This window comes from Eptatretus burgeri, chromosome 17 (assembly GCF_056783735.1).
Source record: "Eptatretus burgeri isolate ZD-2024b chromosome 17, Ebu_testis_v1, whole genome shotgun sequence".
Lineage (NCBI taxonomy): Eukaryota > Metazoa > Chordata > Myxini > Myxiniformes > Myxinidae > Eptatretus > Eptatretus burgeri.
This window is the reverse complement of record NC_140977.1, coordinates 32,087,415-32,105,395: the sequence shown is the minus strand read 5'-3', so window position 1 is coordinate 32,105,395 and position 17,981 is coordinate 32,087,415. Positions and strand designations below refer to the sequence as shown.

Below are 17,981 nucleotides of genomic sequence, written 5' to 3'. Positions count from 1 at the left end.
ATTACCTTGCATTGTTAACCGAAACTTGAAAAACGTGGAATGCGTGAGGTAAAGCACAGCTGAGCTCGATAAACTTCAATCCACACCCCAAGTGCCTTCCCCGATCGCTGTGGCTGCTTGTGTGTTTCCCTGCTTTCTTCAGTGATGGGTTTGCGACCTCAGGATATATTTAGAAGGATATTGATTTGGTAAGAGTACGTTATGAAGAAACAAGAGGTCCACACGAGGAATAGGAGGGGCTAGATGGAAAGTTTGTCATTCCCACGTGTACACAAGGGAGGATGTGCACTGCTTTTGATGTGAGTCTGATTTCCATCCAGGAACATAACAATTATTATGGTTAACCATGTGGAAGTTGCCACTCTTTCGTCTAAATGCTGAAAATTATGTTCTGCAAAACTTATGCTTTCTGGAAGTGCAGTATGTGCAAGCAGTGGAAATGCTGCAGTGAGTGCAGGCAGTGGTGAAGGTGCAGTGAGTGCAGGCAGTAGTGAAGGTGCAGTGAGTGCAGGCAGTAGTGAAAGTGCAGTGAGTGCAGGCAGTAGTGAAGGTGCAGTGAGTGCAGGCAGTAGTGAAGGTGCAGTGAGTGCAGGCCACGTTGAGGGTGCAGTGAGTGCAGGCCACGTTGAGGGTGCAGTGAGTGCAGGCCATGGTGAGGGTACAGTGAGTGCAGGCAATGGTGAGGGTACAGTGAGTGCAGGCAATGGTGAGGATGCAGTGAGTGTAGGCCATGGTGAGGGTGCAGTGAGTGTAGGCCATGGTGAGGGTGCAGTGTGAAGACAGTGGTGAGAGAGCAGTGAATGCAGGCAATGGTGAGGGTACAGCGAGTGCAGGCCATGGTGAGGGTACAGCGAGTGCAGGCCATGGTGAGGGTACAGCGAGTGCAGGCCATGGTGAGGGTACAGCGAGTGCAGGCCATCCATTAAGGAGGGAATTAATGTGGAGGATTCTGTATGGGTAGAGATGAGAGATTGTAAAAACAGTAAGATACTAGGAGGATGCTTTTATAGGGCTTCAAGTGTGAAGGAAGACGAGGAAGGAGGAGGACATGAAGAATTCAAAAGGGTATGTTGCAAGGGAAGAGTATTGTTTTGGGGGGGTTTTCATTTGCCAGGGATAGATTGGGTCCAGAAACAGGGAAAGGGCAGAGCAGATGAGGATTTCCTGGATTTAGTGCAGGTTTGCTTTTTAACCCAGTTTGTAGAAAAGCCCACGAGGGGGAGTGCAGTGTTCGACCTCCTTTTAAGTAACGATCCCAATGTGGTGGAGGAGGTGAGGGTTGGGGAGCATTTAGAAGCAAGTGACCTTTGTGGGTGATGAAAGGGGGGCAATGTGTGAAAGGGGGGCAATGTGAAAGTGTTGCACATCATGTATGCAAGAATTATGTTAAGGGTTAGAGTTCAGGATAGTAGAGTAAGGCTATTAGATTTCAGGATGGTTAACCTAGAGGGTATGAGGAGACAGTTAGGTGATGTCAATTGGGAGAAGCTAACAATAGGACAGTCAGCATCAGAAAAATGGGAAACCTTCAAGGAGCAAATGTGTAGAGTGCAGAGTAAGTACATTCCAATGAGGTGTAAAATTAGAAGGAGAACAAGGCCAGGGTGGTTGAGTAGTGAGATAAGGAATGCTATTGAGGAGAAGCAGAAGGCATTTATGAGGTATATTTGACCAGGATCACTGCTCACCTCCACTCATTTGTCCCTACTTTTTCCTGCCTGTGGAATCAATTTCCTCATCCTCTTCAATCTCATTCTTCTCTCAAGGTCTTCAAGACAGCTGTTCACCACAATCACAGTTTGTCCCTAATCCATAACTACGATCTTTTCTACCCACATCTTTTCTTGTGTCCTCAACCCCTCACTCTCAGTTTCCCATCCTTCCCCATCATACCCTACTACTCCTGGACTCTGTGTTATGTGCACTTAAGAAGGTTCTTTCAACCCTCGACTCTGACTGCAATTGGACCGACGGCATCAGGTCACATATCCCAAAAACCTGCTCTGCTTATCTCTCTATCTCTCTATCTCTCTTTTTCACCCTGTCATTTGTGCTTGGTTATCTTCCATCTGCCTGGAAATCTGCCAACATCACTGCAGTGCAAAAACGAATCCCCTCAACTACAGACCGGTCAGCTTACTTCCAATAATTAGCAAGTTCATGGAATCAATTATCGCAATTTATATGAAATCCTTCCTTTTCTCCAACAACCCCAAACTCAGATCACCAATTTTGTTTCAGACCAGGTCACTCCACTTGAGACGTGATGCTTCCACTCACCCACCAATGGATGGAGGCCGTCAATGTCAGACATGAGTTCAGAGCCGTCTCTTTGGACACATCTCATGCTTTTGATACAGTCTGGCATTCTGCCTTACTCTCCAAACTGTCTGCATGTGACATCCAAGCTGAACTCCACACATGGCTTACTGACTTCCTCTACGCTTGTAGGCAACGTGTGACGCTCAACGGATTCCTTTTATCTCCTCTCCCTGTCAAGCCCCAAGGCAGTATTTTGGGTCCAGTCCTATTCCTCATCTTCACCTATGATCTCTCTGCCTCTCTGGAAAATCCTCTTTATCTATTTGCTGATGACTCCATCTTCTGCTGTGACATCCATCATCTTTCAGACAGGCAGGCTACAGCCTCTTCCCTCTCTTCAGACTTTGACAAAATCTCATGATCAACCATTTGGAATATGTCTTTCAATCCTGACAAATTTCATACTCTCACTATCTTTCTGAAAGGACCATCCAGCAAACCCTCCTCTTGAGGAGGTTCTGTCATTCAAGCTCCTGGGTATCACGATTAGCCATGATCTTTCTTGGGCAAACCACATTTCAAAGTTGGCCTCCAAAGCCAGCCACCGACTGGGCATCCTCCGTTCTCCAAAGTCCTTCCTTGGCACACCTGAACTATCCACCTACAAAGCCTTCATCCACAGCGAGATGGAGTACTGCTGTTACCCTGAGGGCTGGCTCCCTTGCCTCACATGTTCCTCGGCTTAACGCTGTGGAAACCAAGGCCTTCAAGATCATTAGAATCTCCCATGAGGAAGCTGAGTCCATGAGCGTAGCACTTTCCCATTGCAAAGAGCGGTCGGTGATCTCTCAGTCTTCTCCTTCCTCCTTTCTTATCTTGCACCCTCTGCTCTTTCCTTGCTTTGTCCCCCCCTCCCCCCCCCATCCAGGTTTACTTAGAGTTCACACGGTCCTCCATCAACCCCCTTCTGGTGAAACGACCTAAATCCAGGATCACTGCTCACCTCCACTCATTTGTTCCTCTTTCTGCCCCCCTGTGGAATCAACTTACACATCTTCTTCAATCTCATTCTTCCCTCCAGGTATTCAAGGCAGTTGTTCAATGACATCTCAGATCGTCACCATCCATATCCATGATCTTTTCTTCCCTTGTTATTCCCACCCAATCTTGTGATATGCAATATGACACAATGACGCCCATACTCTTGTTACCGGTTAGGGGTCAAAGGTCAGGGGGGTCACGCCCTTGAAAAATATGCGGTTTTCGGCATAACTCAGTGAATTCTTATTCGATTTGCATGAAACCAGCATCAAACGAGATTACCTTCTCTTGTTGAAACGTTGTATTCACCGAGCTTGCGAGTGAAGACTCGCCAAAACGACGTGAGTTGATTGTTGTTTAGTCCGTAGCCCCCGAAAGTTGGGGGGGGGGGGTCATGACATTATAGATATGTGGTTTGTGTCATAAGACCATTCATATGAAACCAGTTCCCCACACTCATACCAAGAACAAAAAAAGTAGTGGCGGCGAAGGTATGCGCTCCATGAGTGCCCGTTCTAGTTAAACAGGTATTTTGCTTCAACTTTTACACAAGAACAGTCAGGAGAATTGCCAATAGCTGAGAGTATCGATCAAGGAGGTGAGGAAGGGCTTTTACAGAAGATCCAGGTTGGAGTGGAGGAAGTAAAGGAACAGTAAGGAAATCTAAGAGTAGATAAGGCTCGAGATATGCCAGATGATATGCACCCGAGAGTATTGATGGAGGTGGCTGAGCAGGTAAGCGAGATGTTAACGGATATTTTCATTATCTCAATGGAGTCAGGACAGGTGCAAGAGGATTGAAGAGTAACAAGTGTAACACCATTATTTAAGAAAGAATCCAGAGAAGAATTAAGGAAACTATAAACCTGTTAGTTTGACTTCAGTTGTGGGGAAGGTGTTGGAGACATTAATTGAGGACCAGGTGAGGAACCATTTAAACAAATACAAGCTAATTAAAGTTAGTCAGAATGGGTTTACCAAAGGAAGTTCCTGTTTAACAAATCTTTTGGAGTTCTATGAAGCAGTGTCTGATTAGGTCGATGAGGGAAAGGCAGTGGACATAGTATATCTAGACTTTAAGAAGGAATTTGATAAGGTAACATATCGGAGGTTGTTTGCCAAGGTGATGGCTAGTGGAGTAGCTGGTCAGGTGGTTAATTGGATTACAAACTGACTTTGTGGTAGGAAGCAAAGAGTGGCTGTGACCGGGAGGATGTCTTGCTGGGAGGATATGAGTAGTGGGGTACCTCAGGATTGGCACTCGGACCATTACTATTCATTATTTACATCGACGATTTGGATAGTGGGGTAAAGAGTAAGCTTTCCAAATTTGCAGATGACACAAAGCTTTGGAGGTAAGGTGGATAGCAGAGGGGGTGGTGATCAGATTCAGGAAAGTATTGATACTTGTATAGATTGGGCAAAAGATTGGCAGATGGAATTTAACCTGAGCAAGTGTAAGGTGTTGGGGATGGGATAGAACAATGAAAATATAAATTACAGGATGCAAGGGGTCATTTTGAAGCGTGTCACACAGGAGAAGGATCTGGGGGTGGTGATAGATACGGGAGGTAAGCAGGCAGCACAGTGCCAGGCAGCTATATAATCATCGTCATCGTCATCGTCATCATCATCGTTATCATCATCGTTTTGCGGCCGTTTCCATGCTTGCATGTGGTTCACCTAATGGCTGCTTTCCAGGCTGCACGATCCCTTGCCAGTCCTTTTGTTAGGCCTTTCACTCTTACATCATCTCGTAGCAACACATCCCATGTTTTCCTCGGACGGCCTATCGCTCTCCTTCCATTCACATTCATATTTATACACCTCCTCACACAATTACCTGACCACATCCTTTCCACATGTCCAAACCATCTCAACCGACCTCGACACATAACCTCACCAATGCTTTCTATACCTAACCTAGCTCTTAATTCCACATTTGATTTCGTTCCTTCAGTGTCAGAAAATAGCGTTTCAGGTTGGATTCGGAGGGGGATCATTGATAAATCAAAAGAGGTGGTGTTAACATTGTACAGGAATTTAGTGAGGGCCACATCTAGAATATTGTGTGCAGTGTTGGTCACCACAACTCAGGGAGAACATACTGTCATGTCCAAGGGGTTTAACCCTACCTGGATAAATGGCAAAGCTTCTCCCTTGAAGGCTACAACCGACATTCGGAGATTAATGCGCACGATTAACAGGGCGTAATGGGGAAGAGACTATCCATCCAGGAGGTGCACGGGGAGGAGCACAGCACAGTGACGCTGCAACAGGACCGCACAAGGCTACAGTGTCTTAAAAGGAATACATTTAATGAAAGTAAATGAATATTTACAATGGACAATAATTCAGAAGGTTAACAACAATAATAATAATAATAATAAAGTAAATAAATTCTACAGTCGAGGAACCCCCCACACAGACTCAAATACAGACAAAGGGGACACAAAATGAAGAGAAAAACCTTCCTTTTTAACCACTCCTGCACTGAGCTTGGCCCAGAGCCGATCCTTGTGGAACTGGAATGAAGGCGCTTCTCTCGTAGCGGGACGAACGCACGCCAGGCAATCCGCGAGCAGCACTCCACATCAAGGCTCAAAGCCCCAGTGCAACATCTTCATGTGCTCCGATTGTCCTTATTGACCCGACCAAAAGCAATAGGCCAGCGTCTTACTTCACCACATGAGCCAAATCACCTCAACACAAATTAAATGGCCGTATCGTCCTCCTCTGCATGCGCTCAACCTCTGCTCTCACCTCTCAAAACAATGCGCCTCGTGCCTCGACTCTGATCACGGCTCTCCCAAAAATGCGCAAGCCAACTCCTTCCTCTTAAAAATGCACAACCTCCTTCACTCCGACTTCGATCACACCAATATATCTCCTCCGGCTCATAGTTTCAATCCTGATCCTGCTGAATGGACTCTTTCCGCAGAACTCGTAGATAATTTCATCCAGAATCCTCCCTGCCAAGATAGGAACGCAGATTTTTCGTATACGGCCCGAGTGTATCCAGATAAAACACGGTATTATCGGCGCGAACACTTTCAGCGGAAACTCACAAACGGGGAAACGGTGAACAGGGACTGGATGCTGTTTTCTCCATCAAACGGTAAACTTTACTGCTCCGTGTGCAAACTCCTATGTCCCGACGGCGATGATCACGAAAGCCATCACAGTAATTTTCGAATCGGATTCAATGATTGGAAGAATGCCTCTGCACGGCTAGCATCGCACGAGCATGGGACTGCCCATATTCTCGCAATCAAAAAGTCGCTCGAAATGAAGGTGACAGACAGGATTCACACATCATTTGAAAAGCAGTACCTGCATGAGGAAGCTTACTGGACTAATGTCCTGAAGCGAATTGTCGCTGTAATATCGTTCCTCGCCGAAAGAGGGCTTCCGTTCCAGGGCACGACCGAGCAGCTTGGTTGCGCTAACAATGGAAACTATCTTAGTTGGCTTGAACTAGTCTCAAAATTCGATCCATTTCTCGCCCAGCATCTTGAAGTGTATGGGAACAAGGGAAAGGGAAGTGTATCGTACCTGTCATCAACAATATGCGATGAGTTTATCCTACTACTGGCCGAAAAAGTGAAATCTACCATCGTGCGAGAAATAAAAGATGCTAAATATTATGGTGTTTCCATCGATTCGACGCCAGATGTTTCGCATATCGATCAGTTGACGGTAATATTTCGATATGTGATGCAAGATGGTAGCGCCGTCGAAAGGTTTCTACAGTACGTCGTCATTGAGCATCACGATGGTGAATATATGTTTGGAAAATTGCAAGATGTACTGGAAGCCAATGGGATTGATCTCATGGATTGTCGAGGGCAGTCATACGACAATGCAAGCAACATGTCCGGTGTCTATTCAGGCGTACAAGCAAGAGTCTGTAAAATTAATCCATTGGCTCAGTGGGTGCCATGTGCTGTGCACAGTTTGAATCTGGTAGGAGTTGCTGCCGCAGAGAGTTGCTTGGAAGCCGTCAAATACTTTGGACTTATTCAAGCCGTGTATAACTTTATGTCAGCATCTCCCCAAAGATGGGCCATTTTAAATAAGTCACTCGATGAACGTGCCATCAAACTCAAATGTTTGTCCGAGTCTGATACGAGGTGGTCAGCTCGCGTGGACGCTTGTAAAGCGTTTTCCGCAAGCTACAAGGACATAAAGAAGGTGCTAATGAAGATAGCCGAGTGCCCTAAAGACACTCTGGTCAGTGAGACTGGAAGCCAAAGCATTGGCTGAGAAGATGGAACTGACCGAAACAGCAATCATGTGTGCAGTCTGGTCTGATCTACTTGGCAACATTGATCGAGTAAACAGATGTCTCCAACAATCTGGAATAGATGTCGGAGTGGTTAAACAGCATTATGATGCCCTCTATGAATACATAGAGTCGCTTCGAAATGATGAAAGATTCGATGCATTTCAGGACCGCGCCAAAAAGATGGTTGAGTCCATCCATCATTTACGCTGATGATAATCGTTGGGTCAAGAGGCGAAAGAAGGTCTTCGATGAAAATGACGAGGAAGAAGAAACCCCAAAATCTGGCAGGGAGAAGTTCAGAGTTGAGACATACTTCTCCATACTCGATCGCCTTCTGACAGAAACCCATAGGAGAAGAGAGAGTTATCAGAAAATCACGGATCTCTTTGGATTCATCCCCACGGCCAACAGCCTCGACCATGATGCACTCTCTTGCAGAGCAGAGAAACTGGTTTCAGCGTACCCTGCCGACGTTGAAATGGACATAGCTCAGGAAATAGAACTTTGCTCGAAATACTCCAAGATCATCGATGCATCGGACATGCTCAAGTACATTATTCATAACAATTTGACACAGACATTCCCCAATATTTTTGTTGCCCTCCGAATATATTGTTCAATGTTTGCTACGAGCTGCGAGGGTGAACGCTCCTTCAGCACACTAAAGCTCGTGAAAAATGGTCTTCGGTCGACCGTGGGGCAGGTGCGCATGTCCACGCTCGCTCTGCTTTGTGTTGAATCTGAGCTGATGAAGCAAATCGATTTCTCCGAAGTGATTGCGTTGTTTGTCAACCAAAAGGCACGAAAGAAGGTGTTTCAGCAGGGTGGACATTGAATATTCAGACATTCCTCCGAATTTGTTTTCTGTATCGTTCGTTTCTCAATTTCGAAGCCGAATTGGATTTTACAGGCACTTGTATATTTGAAAGTCGGACAAATCACCATTTACCGCAGTCTGTTCCGATTAAATTTCATGTTCAAAATCGTCGTTTTGGTCACTCTTGAATTTGGCCTCCGAAATCTCAAGGGCCTTGGCCTACGAAGACCTTAATCCGGCCCTGCGTGTGGTGACACATATCACTTTAGCTCACAGGTTCCTTACTTACCACATCGAGATAGCAACTCCACACAATGCTATATTCCCAATTAGATTCTTCCATCTACCCCTACAAACATAACAATATATTACATGGCCAAAAGTACGTGGACACCTACTCGTCCAACATCTCATTCCCAAATCATGGACATTAATATGGAATTGGTCCCCCCCTTTGCTGCTATACCAGCCTCCACTCTTGTGTGAAGGCTTTCCACTAGATGGAACATTGCTGCGGGGATTTGCTTCATTGCAGCCACAAGAGCATGAGTGAGGTCAGGCACTGATGTTGGGCGATTCAGTCTGGCTTGCAGTCGGCGTTCCAATTCATCCCAAAGGTATTCGATGGGGTTGAGGTTAGGACTCTGTGCAGTCCAGTCAAGTTCATTCACACCGATCTAAACAAGCCATTTCTGTAAGGACCTCACTTTATGCACGGGCGCATTGTCATGCTGAAAAAGGAAAGGATCTTCCCCAAACTGTTGCCACAAAGTTGGAAGCATAGAATCGTCTTGAATGTCATTGTATGATGTAGTGTTAATATTTCCCTTCACTAGAACTAAGGGGCCGAGCCCGAACCATGAAAAACAGCACCAGACCATTATTCATCCTCCACCAAACTTTACAGTTGGCACTATGCATTCGGGCAGGTAGCGTTCTCCTGGCATCCACCAACCCATGTTCGTCCACCGGACTGTCAGATGGTGAAGCGTGATTCATCACTCGAGAGAACGCATTTCCACTGCTCTAGAGTCCAATGGCGGTGAGCTTTACACCACTCCAGCCGACGCTTGACTTTGCGCATGGTGATCTTAGGTTTGTGTGTGGCTGCTCGGCCTTGGAACCCCATTCATGAAGCTCTCGAGGAACAGTGCTTGTGCTGACGTTGCTTCCAGAGGCAGTTTCAAACTCGGTAGTGAGTGCTGCAACCGCCGACAGACGATTTTTCCACGCTACATGCTTCAGTACTCAGCGGTCCCATTCTGTGAGCTTGTGTGGCCCACACTTCATGGCTGAGCTGTTGTTGCTGTGAGACGTTTCCACTTCACAATAACAGAACTTAGAGTTGACAAGGGCAGCTCTAGCAGGGTAGAAATTTGATGAACTGACTTGTTGGAAAGGTGGCATCCTATGGCGTTGCCATGTTGAAAGTCACTGAGCTCTTCAGTACGGCCCATTCCACTGCCAATGTTTGTCTATGGAGATTGCCTGTTTGTGTGCTTGATTTTATACACCTGTCAGCAATTTGTGTGGTGAAATCGCTGAATCCACTAATTAGAAGGGGTGTTCGCATACTTTTGGTCATGTAGTGTAGCTGCCACAGAGAGGGTTCAGCGCAGGGCTACTGGATTGATTCCAGGCCCAGCTCGACTCAGCTATGAGGAGCAGCTGAAGGAGACAGGGCTTTAAACACTAGAAAGGAGGCGGTTATGAGGAGATATGATCGAGATGTTTAAGATAATGAAGGGTGGAGACAAAATAAGTGCAGAATAATTATTCAGAAAAGTAAATTGTGATAGGACCACCAGCCAGAGAGTGAAGAAGATAATCAAGATGGTAATAAGGCAGAGGTCTTCCACTCAGGGAGTAGTTAATGCATGGAATAGTCTCCCTGGAAAGGTAGTGACAGCAGAAACAATGGATACAGTATGTTTAAATTAGAATGAGATTGGTACCTATATGTATAGATGGTGATTGTGTGCATCTATGTGGAGTGTCGTGTCTCTGGGGGTCCCTCAAGGAGTGGTGTGTGTTTCTCACCCAAGAATCGCTTTCACCCAACCAAACCCCCCCCCCCACCCCACCCCCTGGAAAACAGAAAACAAAACACAAATATTTTTTGCTTCTTAACGTAAATGTATATATTCCCCCATTTTATTTTGACACCCTTAGGATATCCCCGAGTATGATTAGTAAGGGTCAAACAGGGTTTCACACCTGAGCAAGCCACACTTGGGATATCCCATGCCACAATCTCTCATCCACATTCCTCTCCTCATTCCCCAAATTAAATTGCATCGTTTTGATGGATATAATTGGTCTGGTGTTAATGTGGCCCAGACATGATGGGCCGAATGACCTCCTACTGTGTCTAGTTTGCTTGTGTGTCGTCAAAAACCTTCCTGGTCTCACCCAGAGTATACAACCTACTATTTTTCAACTCATTCCGCCCAGTGGTTCGGGAGTGCAAACAAACAAGCACACAAACAAACAACTGAAAAATCACTCATGGAGCGACACTTGGAAAAACAGAACAAAGTAGAATGGCACTCAATAGAGCGCATACCTCTGCCAGGCTGAACAGTTTATGTTTTGTATCCCACTGATTGGCTGGATCTGAACAAAAATCTTCTCCGCTTGTTCTTGTCACCTAACCAAAGCATCCACAACTTTTTGAGACATCATTATATATATATATATCTATATATATATATATATATATATATATATATATATATATATATATATATATATATATATATATATATATATATATATATATATATAATATCATTATACAGGAGGCTGCAAAAGTAGGTATACAGTAATGAAAAACAAAACGTGCGCACAAAACGTATTTTATTGATTATACAAGCATATCAATAATAACATACCAATAATCAATATATCAATAATAAACATATTAATCCCTCAAATGTTCAAATTAAATGAATTCTTGTATTAAATGAATCCGAGCACCACTATTATAATACTGGTATAATCCTAACTGTTAATATTTATCTTGGCCCGATCTCTCAATTTCAGAAATTAGGCCTATGTTGTCACCTTTTGGCCTATATTGACCTCAAAAATAATAGCTGGTAGGATTAATTGGCCTGATGCGCAAATGCTCTTCAAATGTCAAGTCAATCGGATGAAAATTGAGGATTTTAGAAATCTGAAAATGTTTCTGACCCTCGACCTATGATGACCTTTTGACCTAAAAAAATAAATAGGATTCTGTCAGACCACTACCTCCACCATTTGGTGAAGTTTCGTGAAGCTTGGTTTAAAATTGTGATCTGTGGACTATTAAAGGTGAGCGGACAGACAAACGGAAGCGATCAACATTCTTGTCAAAAAAATATTTTTTTTCCAAATTAACAGACACTTCTCAAATTATTGTCATATTTTATAGGGCTACGGTTTCTCGGACACATGGCCCCTCCCCGACTCACCCCCCCCCCCCCACACACCCACACACATGAGAAATCATGTAACCTGTGAAAGCAATGAAGATGCTAATCAATCACTATGAGCTGGTTCATGCAGTCAAAAAAATATTCACATGACCGGCCTATGTGCACACACCACAGGGTCTCCCAAGGAGCTAATACACATGACATGACCTCAGAAGGAGTCAACGCACAAGACAAGGTCTCACTGTGAGCCAACGCACACCACAGGTTCTCACTATGAGCCAACATGTGCCACCGGGGGGGGGGGGGTCTCACAAGGAGCCAACACACAAGAAAAGGTCTCACTGTGAGCCAACGCACACCACAGGGTCTCACTATGAGCCACCATATGCATCGGGGGGGGGGGTGTCTCACAAGGAGCCAATGCATGCACCACAGGGTCTCACAAGGAGCCAACACACATGACATGACTTCAGAAGGAGCCAACACACAAGATAAGGTCTCACTGTGAGCCAACGCACACCACAGGGTCTCACTATGAGCCACCATATGCATCGGGGGGGGGGGGGTCTCTCACAAGGAGCCAATGCATGCACCACAGGGTCTCACAAGGAACCAGCATACACGACATGGTCTCAGAAGGAGCCGACTCACACACCACAGGGTCTCACAAGTAGCCGACGCATGCACCACAGAGCCTGCGCTGCCTTATTATTACATAGTGCATGGCAAGTGCCTTCTTAAGAGGCTCATCAGGTTCGCAACTGGTGTAATATTTCAAAGGCAGACTCGCTCCGCCGTCTTCCAAACAAATGTAATGGAATATACTCCACGCGCCCGTGCCATGGCCCTGATAATGACAGCGGGCCACCTTATTAACCTTACACAAATTCACTTCCATCCGTAACAAAGCGGCCTTTTGAGGCCCGCGGGGGGCCATCCCGCTGTACAAATTACACTCGGGACAAACTCGGTCTAGCGGCCTCGTTTGCTTTGGGGAAATAACGCCTTGGAATGTTTGCTGCCGCATCATTTACCAATGGCTTAGGTCGTCCGCGAAAAAAGAAAACCCAACTTGATGGGTGAGCTCACCCAGCGGGCTTAAAGTAGGAAGAGGAAACAAGATAGGACCACCACATACTGTGTGTGTATATGTAGATATAGATATAGATATAGATAAAGATATATATTATGGGGTAACATTGTTAAACAGAGGTATTTATCTCTCTGGTTTACTCGGTGCTGCATTCTCTATAACCCAGTTGTCACAGAATGACACAATCCTTTTGGAATGAGTTTATGATAATACAGAAATTCGATGTAGAACTAGTGTGATTAAAGAGGATAATACAGACATTCACAAGTAGTAATGCAGACATTCAATACAGCTGCAGCGATTCACAAGTAGCACATGCAGGTAGTGGACAAAAAAAATGGAAACACCGGTAAATGAAGGACATAAAGCAACAGCTTCCATACAGGTGTGGCCCGTGTGTTAATTAAGCATATAACATCCCAGCATGCTTATGGTCATGTATAAAAATGCTGCACAGGCCTGGTTGCCGATAATTATGGCTGCAAGAGGAGACCCCCCCCTCCCAATGTCCCCCATCCACAGAGCATGTGTGGTCGCCCATTGGTTTGATGAGCATGACACTGATATTATCCATTTGACATGTTTTCTCAGTCACCAGATCTGACAGATCTGATCCCAATTGAGCATTTATGGGATATTCTGGAATGACACCTGAGACAGCATTTTCCACCTCCATCAAACAGATATGAGTTGATTGACTTTCTCGTGGAAGAATGGTGCCACATCCCTCCTGCAGAATTCCAGATGCTGGTGAACTCTATGCCACGATGCATACAAACCATACTGGCCACACATCGTGGCCCAATGCCCTATTAAGTGACTTTACGTTGGTGTTTCCATTTTTTTTTCTCCACGACCTGTATCTGAGAATCCCAATGCTACAGCTCCCCTTAGAAGACCGGCCGGTTTCATTCCTTGCTGGCAAGTCATCACCGACAGCGTAGACAGAAACTCACACCACCAAGACTCCCAAGCATATACCACATGCAAAGCCAACAGCAGTTAACATATAAATACCAAGACCCAATCACATCTCTCACCCGAAATTGGAGGGAATAACCAATCGTCTCTCACATAATCAATTGCAAAAGGTGGCTCGGATTTTTATAAATTAACCACCATGCTCTTCCAGCCAAAGAAGCTGCATAAAGCATTTATATGTATATACACATCATCAATGAAGTTCTACAACCAGGACAAATGTCATGACAATACTATTCTGCCCCAGAAGGACCTTCTGCAGTGCAAAGATGCCAAGATCAAATGCTGTCACCAAGCAGATAAAAAGCGAAGCTACTGGCTCGTTTTGGCCTTTTTGGAGGGCTCGTCAGGGCAACACATCGCTTCTCCATCCACTTAGTGATTTTGAAGCCTCATGGATTTATACTGTTGAACGATGCATGCCAAGCTGTCATTGGTGAGGATGCCAGACTGAGTCCCATGACAGCTATTGCTGCTCAATCTGGGACAAACAAGTGCCATTTGCCACATGGACACTTTGGCGATGTGGTGGGGTGGAAGATAATGTGTGTGAAGATGGCACCACCTATAGGCAGCGGGCGGCCAATGAGAGAGACCAGCCGCATGCTGGAATGGCGGTCGGTAAAAGCTTAAATGTGGCTTCCACACATACGTGCGGGAGTGGAGATGAAACGGTACAGCAGATGGGACATATCTGTGTTTTATGACTCGTGCAAGAAAGATCATCAAGAGAAAACGAGCGCGTCTCTTCATCACCATCTTCCTGTCCCATGCCACACCAGCCCCATGCAACACCAACCTGCACAACCATGGGTCATTCTACAGCCAGGATGACCCAACCGTAACCTCCATCCACCTTCGATGGCAGAAGTAATTATTAAAATAATGCTCTGTGAATTCGGAGATCATTTGGTCATTCACAAGCGTCAAAAGACCACTCAGGGTGATGGGAGACGTTAGTCCGACCTGTCAACGCGACAATATATGCACATATAATTGAATCACCGCTCAGCCCGTTTTGTCAGAGAAGGTTGTATAAAGCAACCAAGAATGCGAACACAAAGTAAGCCCTTTGCTATTTCAAACTCGACCTGAGTTCCTCCAGAGCTCGGTTCGTATTTTTGGTTGCTTCACTGTAATGGTGACTAGGAACCTTTGTGCCACACCTGTATTTGCTCAAGGGTTCTGACCAATATTGGGTGACTGCCACATATCCACCCAATCTGGGCATCCATTACACAGTTTGATGAGGATTTGAAGCTGCGATAGAAAATATTCATTAACATTTCAATACTGTCAGACCCCGACATTCGTGGTTCTGCATATTCGCAGTTCATAAAATGTGACCTGCTTCTACATTCGCGGTTTTATTCACGGTTTTTCTGCGGGACTTTGGATTTCCCCTCATGAATCATGAAGTGCCGGGAACCTATTCCCCCCTTTTCCCATTTAAACAATGCCCTGACATTCGCGGATTAGACATTCATGGCATTTTTTATGAACGTATCCTCCATGAATGTCGGGGTCTGTCAATATCAAAATCGGACAACATAAAAAAAAAACTTTCATGTCTAAATCAAATGGATGTAAAAACATGAAATAACGGCACTTTGGGTGATCGAGTGCTGTATGTAGGGTGCTTCCTTTGGCAAGGAGTGTGGCAGAGCTTGGACTGCACTTCTGCGTTTGAATGTCAATGCTATGTTGGGAATCTAATCCATGGCATTGAAATACTGTATTTATTTTTCTTATGCAGAATGGAAATTCATATGCAAAATGTTCTGTCTCCAAATACCTGGTGTTGGCTTAGTGGTTAGGGTGGCTTGGTTAGGATCTTAGGGTCTTGAGTTTGAGCCCTGTTGGCTGCTGAATTAACACCAGGTGGGGTTGACTTGGACTGTTATCCTTCTGAGGTCAGCAAAATGAGTACCAGCGTATTCGTAGAGGGGCATAGCATCAGTGGCACAGCTGTGATTCCAAGAAATGGCAGCTACCTGGCAACCAAGCTGCCATATGCAAGAACAGAACTGTCTTCATGGGAGTATACAGAGTCTAACGAGTGGTCATATAATCCTGTATGACCTTTAACAAGGAAATTAGGAGGCCATTTGGCACATCATTGCCATGCTGCAGTCCCAAGTTAATTTTTGCTACAGCTGTAAAATGCCCATTTCTGGGCTCAGATGTTTTTCTTTGTTTCTTCTCCTTGCCCATTCTTCCTCCAAGTGTCCTTCTGTTGTGGCTCTATACGTTGCCGCTGGTGTATTTCCCTCTCTTTCACTGTGTTAATCTATTAATAGCTTTGCTTGTTTATGACTTAATCTTAGCTAACAATCTTCTTGACGCTTTACGAAAGTCTAAGTAATCCGATTTGATCATGGTGATCCAACTTGTGCATATTTAAATGTATAGTAAATATTTTTTTCAAGTGTTTGTTTTATGTGTTTGTTTCTTATTCTTTAGAGGCCGAACCATAGCACCCAGAGGCCCCAAATGTTGAGTGTATATAAATCAGAATCTGGGCAAGGTTTGAAACTACCACACGTTGGCCTTGACGTCCGTTTTGAGGCCACCAAGGCCGCTATAAAGTGTATTTTGGGATGTGGCTCAGGCAGTGCTGCTATCGGCCCGGAGGAAAAAGGTAACCACCATGAGCCCAATAACTCTATAGTTTTTCAATGTCCAACAAGTCCCAAAATCAATGCAAGGAAAAGCTCACCCAGCCGGCAGGGCTGGGTATTCCCCCCCCCCATCCCGGAAGTGCCAGGTATCTACTGGAGGAATCGGCAGCTTTCCTATATTTTGTTGCAGCTCTGTAAAACTGCATGCCTCCAAGGAAATGGCACACAACATACAGCAATCCCAAGGCAGTTATTTCAATCGTTTCTGTCTTTGTTAGTCCCTTCCATATGTCTAGTGGGTAAAAGGGGAAAGATGCATTGCGTAGAACTCTTGTAGTTAGGCCTTTTATATCTCTTATATCCTCACTTTAGCCTTTAACCTTTTACCTTCTGTTACAGGAACAACGCAAGCAAGCACGCACACCGCACAAATAAGACTGAGAAACACGCTACGGGCGTTTTTAGCATGCGAGCGCTGCGAGCACTTCCTGACGACAATGCACAGTACATCGTTCCTTTGGAGTGTTCGTGCCAATTCCCAACCGCCACCTCACCTCAGACTTCATCCCGCTCACCAAACCTGACCACGCTTAACACAACCACTTCATAAAACTGGGAAAAATACCCTCGCCACAACCCACACCAACTCGCTACTTTTATTCACCCATTTCACTGTGATCGCCACGTGTCACTCGGCCCTCACCATGGACGCCACGTGGCGATCATCACTCGCTACCAATGCCGCATCGCCACCATCTCTCACTATGGATGCCAAGACAAGGGCGCCCTGCTCTTTATCCATCGCAACTGTCCCATGGTCGCCAAATCTGCACTGAAACATCAAGGGACCCGGAGGAGATGCTGGTTGAGCTGTTTCAAGGCTGAGGCACGGACGTGTGATGCGGGTTATGAAAGTACCTTTGGGTTGCGTGAGAATTTTGCTGCAATTCCATCCTATATATTATTTCTGTCAACGTCTGTGCATAATATGAAGTATGTGCTCCGTAACTGCTGGAAGGATTGTCGCCACTTTCGGCATGCGGGTGCTCTGTGGTCTAATGAACATCATGGGCTATGTGAGATCGTGCCAGACGGACAGGTTTGGGAATTTTTTGGCGATTTTCTAATTTTTACATTCGTTTGCATGGCGACATGTGACGTCACCGCTGAGAGGCGTAATGACGTCATGACATCATCGGTCATTCGCTGACATCATTACGTCTGTCGTCAACAGACCATCGCTGAGAGGCGTAATGCCACTCCGAGAAAACAGTGTCTGCAATGTAAAACCCTCTTCTGCACATGCTGACTACCTCAGAACGTGAATTTAACACAAAAAATGTAACAAGAAACATTGTATATAAAGAAATTCGATAAATCACATTGTGAACACTGGATATATTGACGTCATAATGAACCCTCACTTTAGAAACTTCGCGCAGAGCGCGAGTTTGGC

At 45.3% G+C, this 17,981-nt stretch overlaps 1 protein-coding gene across 2 annotated transcripts in view; it reads left to right on the top strand.

Annotated features, from left to right (window-relative positions):
• Positions 1-117: 117 nt before the first annotated feature.
• Positions 118-17,981, top strand: part of LOC147009702 (zinc finger BED domain-containing protein 5-like) — a 154,204-nt gene continuing 136,340 nt past the window's right edge. Inside the window, exon 1 of one of the 2 annotated variants that reach the window (XM_085863367.1) lies at positions 118-299. In XM_085863367.1, coding sequence (XP_085719493.1) covers positions 244-299 — 56 coding nt within the window. In that variant the 5' untranslated portion in view covers positions 118-243. The remainder of the gene's footprint in view (positions 300-17,981) is intronic. The other variant, XM_085863366.1, reaches the window with a different exon arrangement.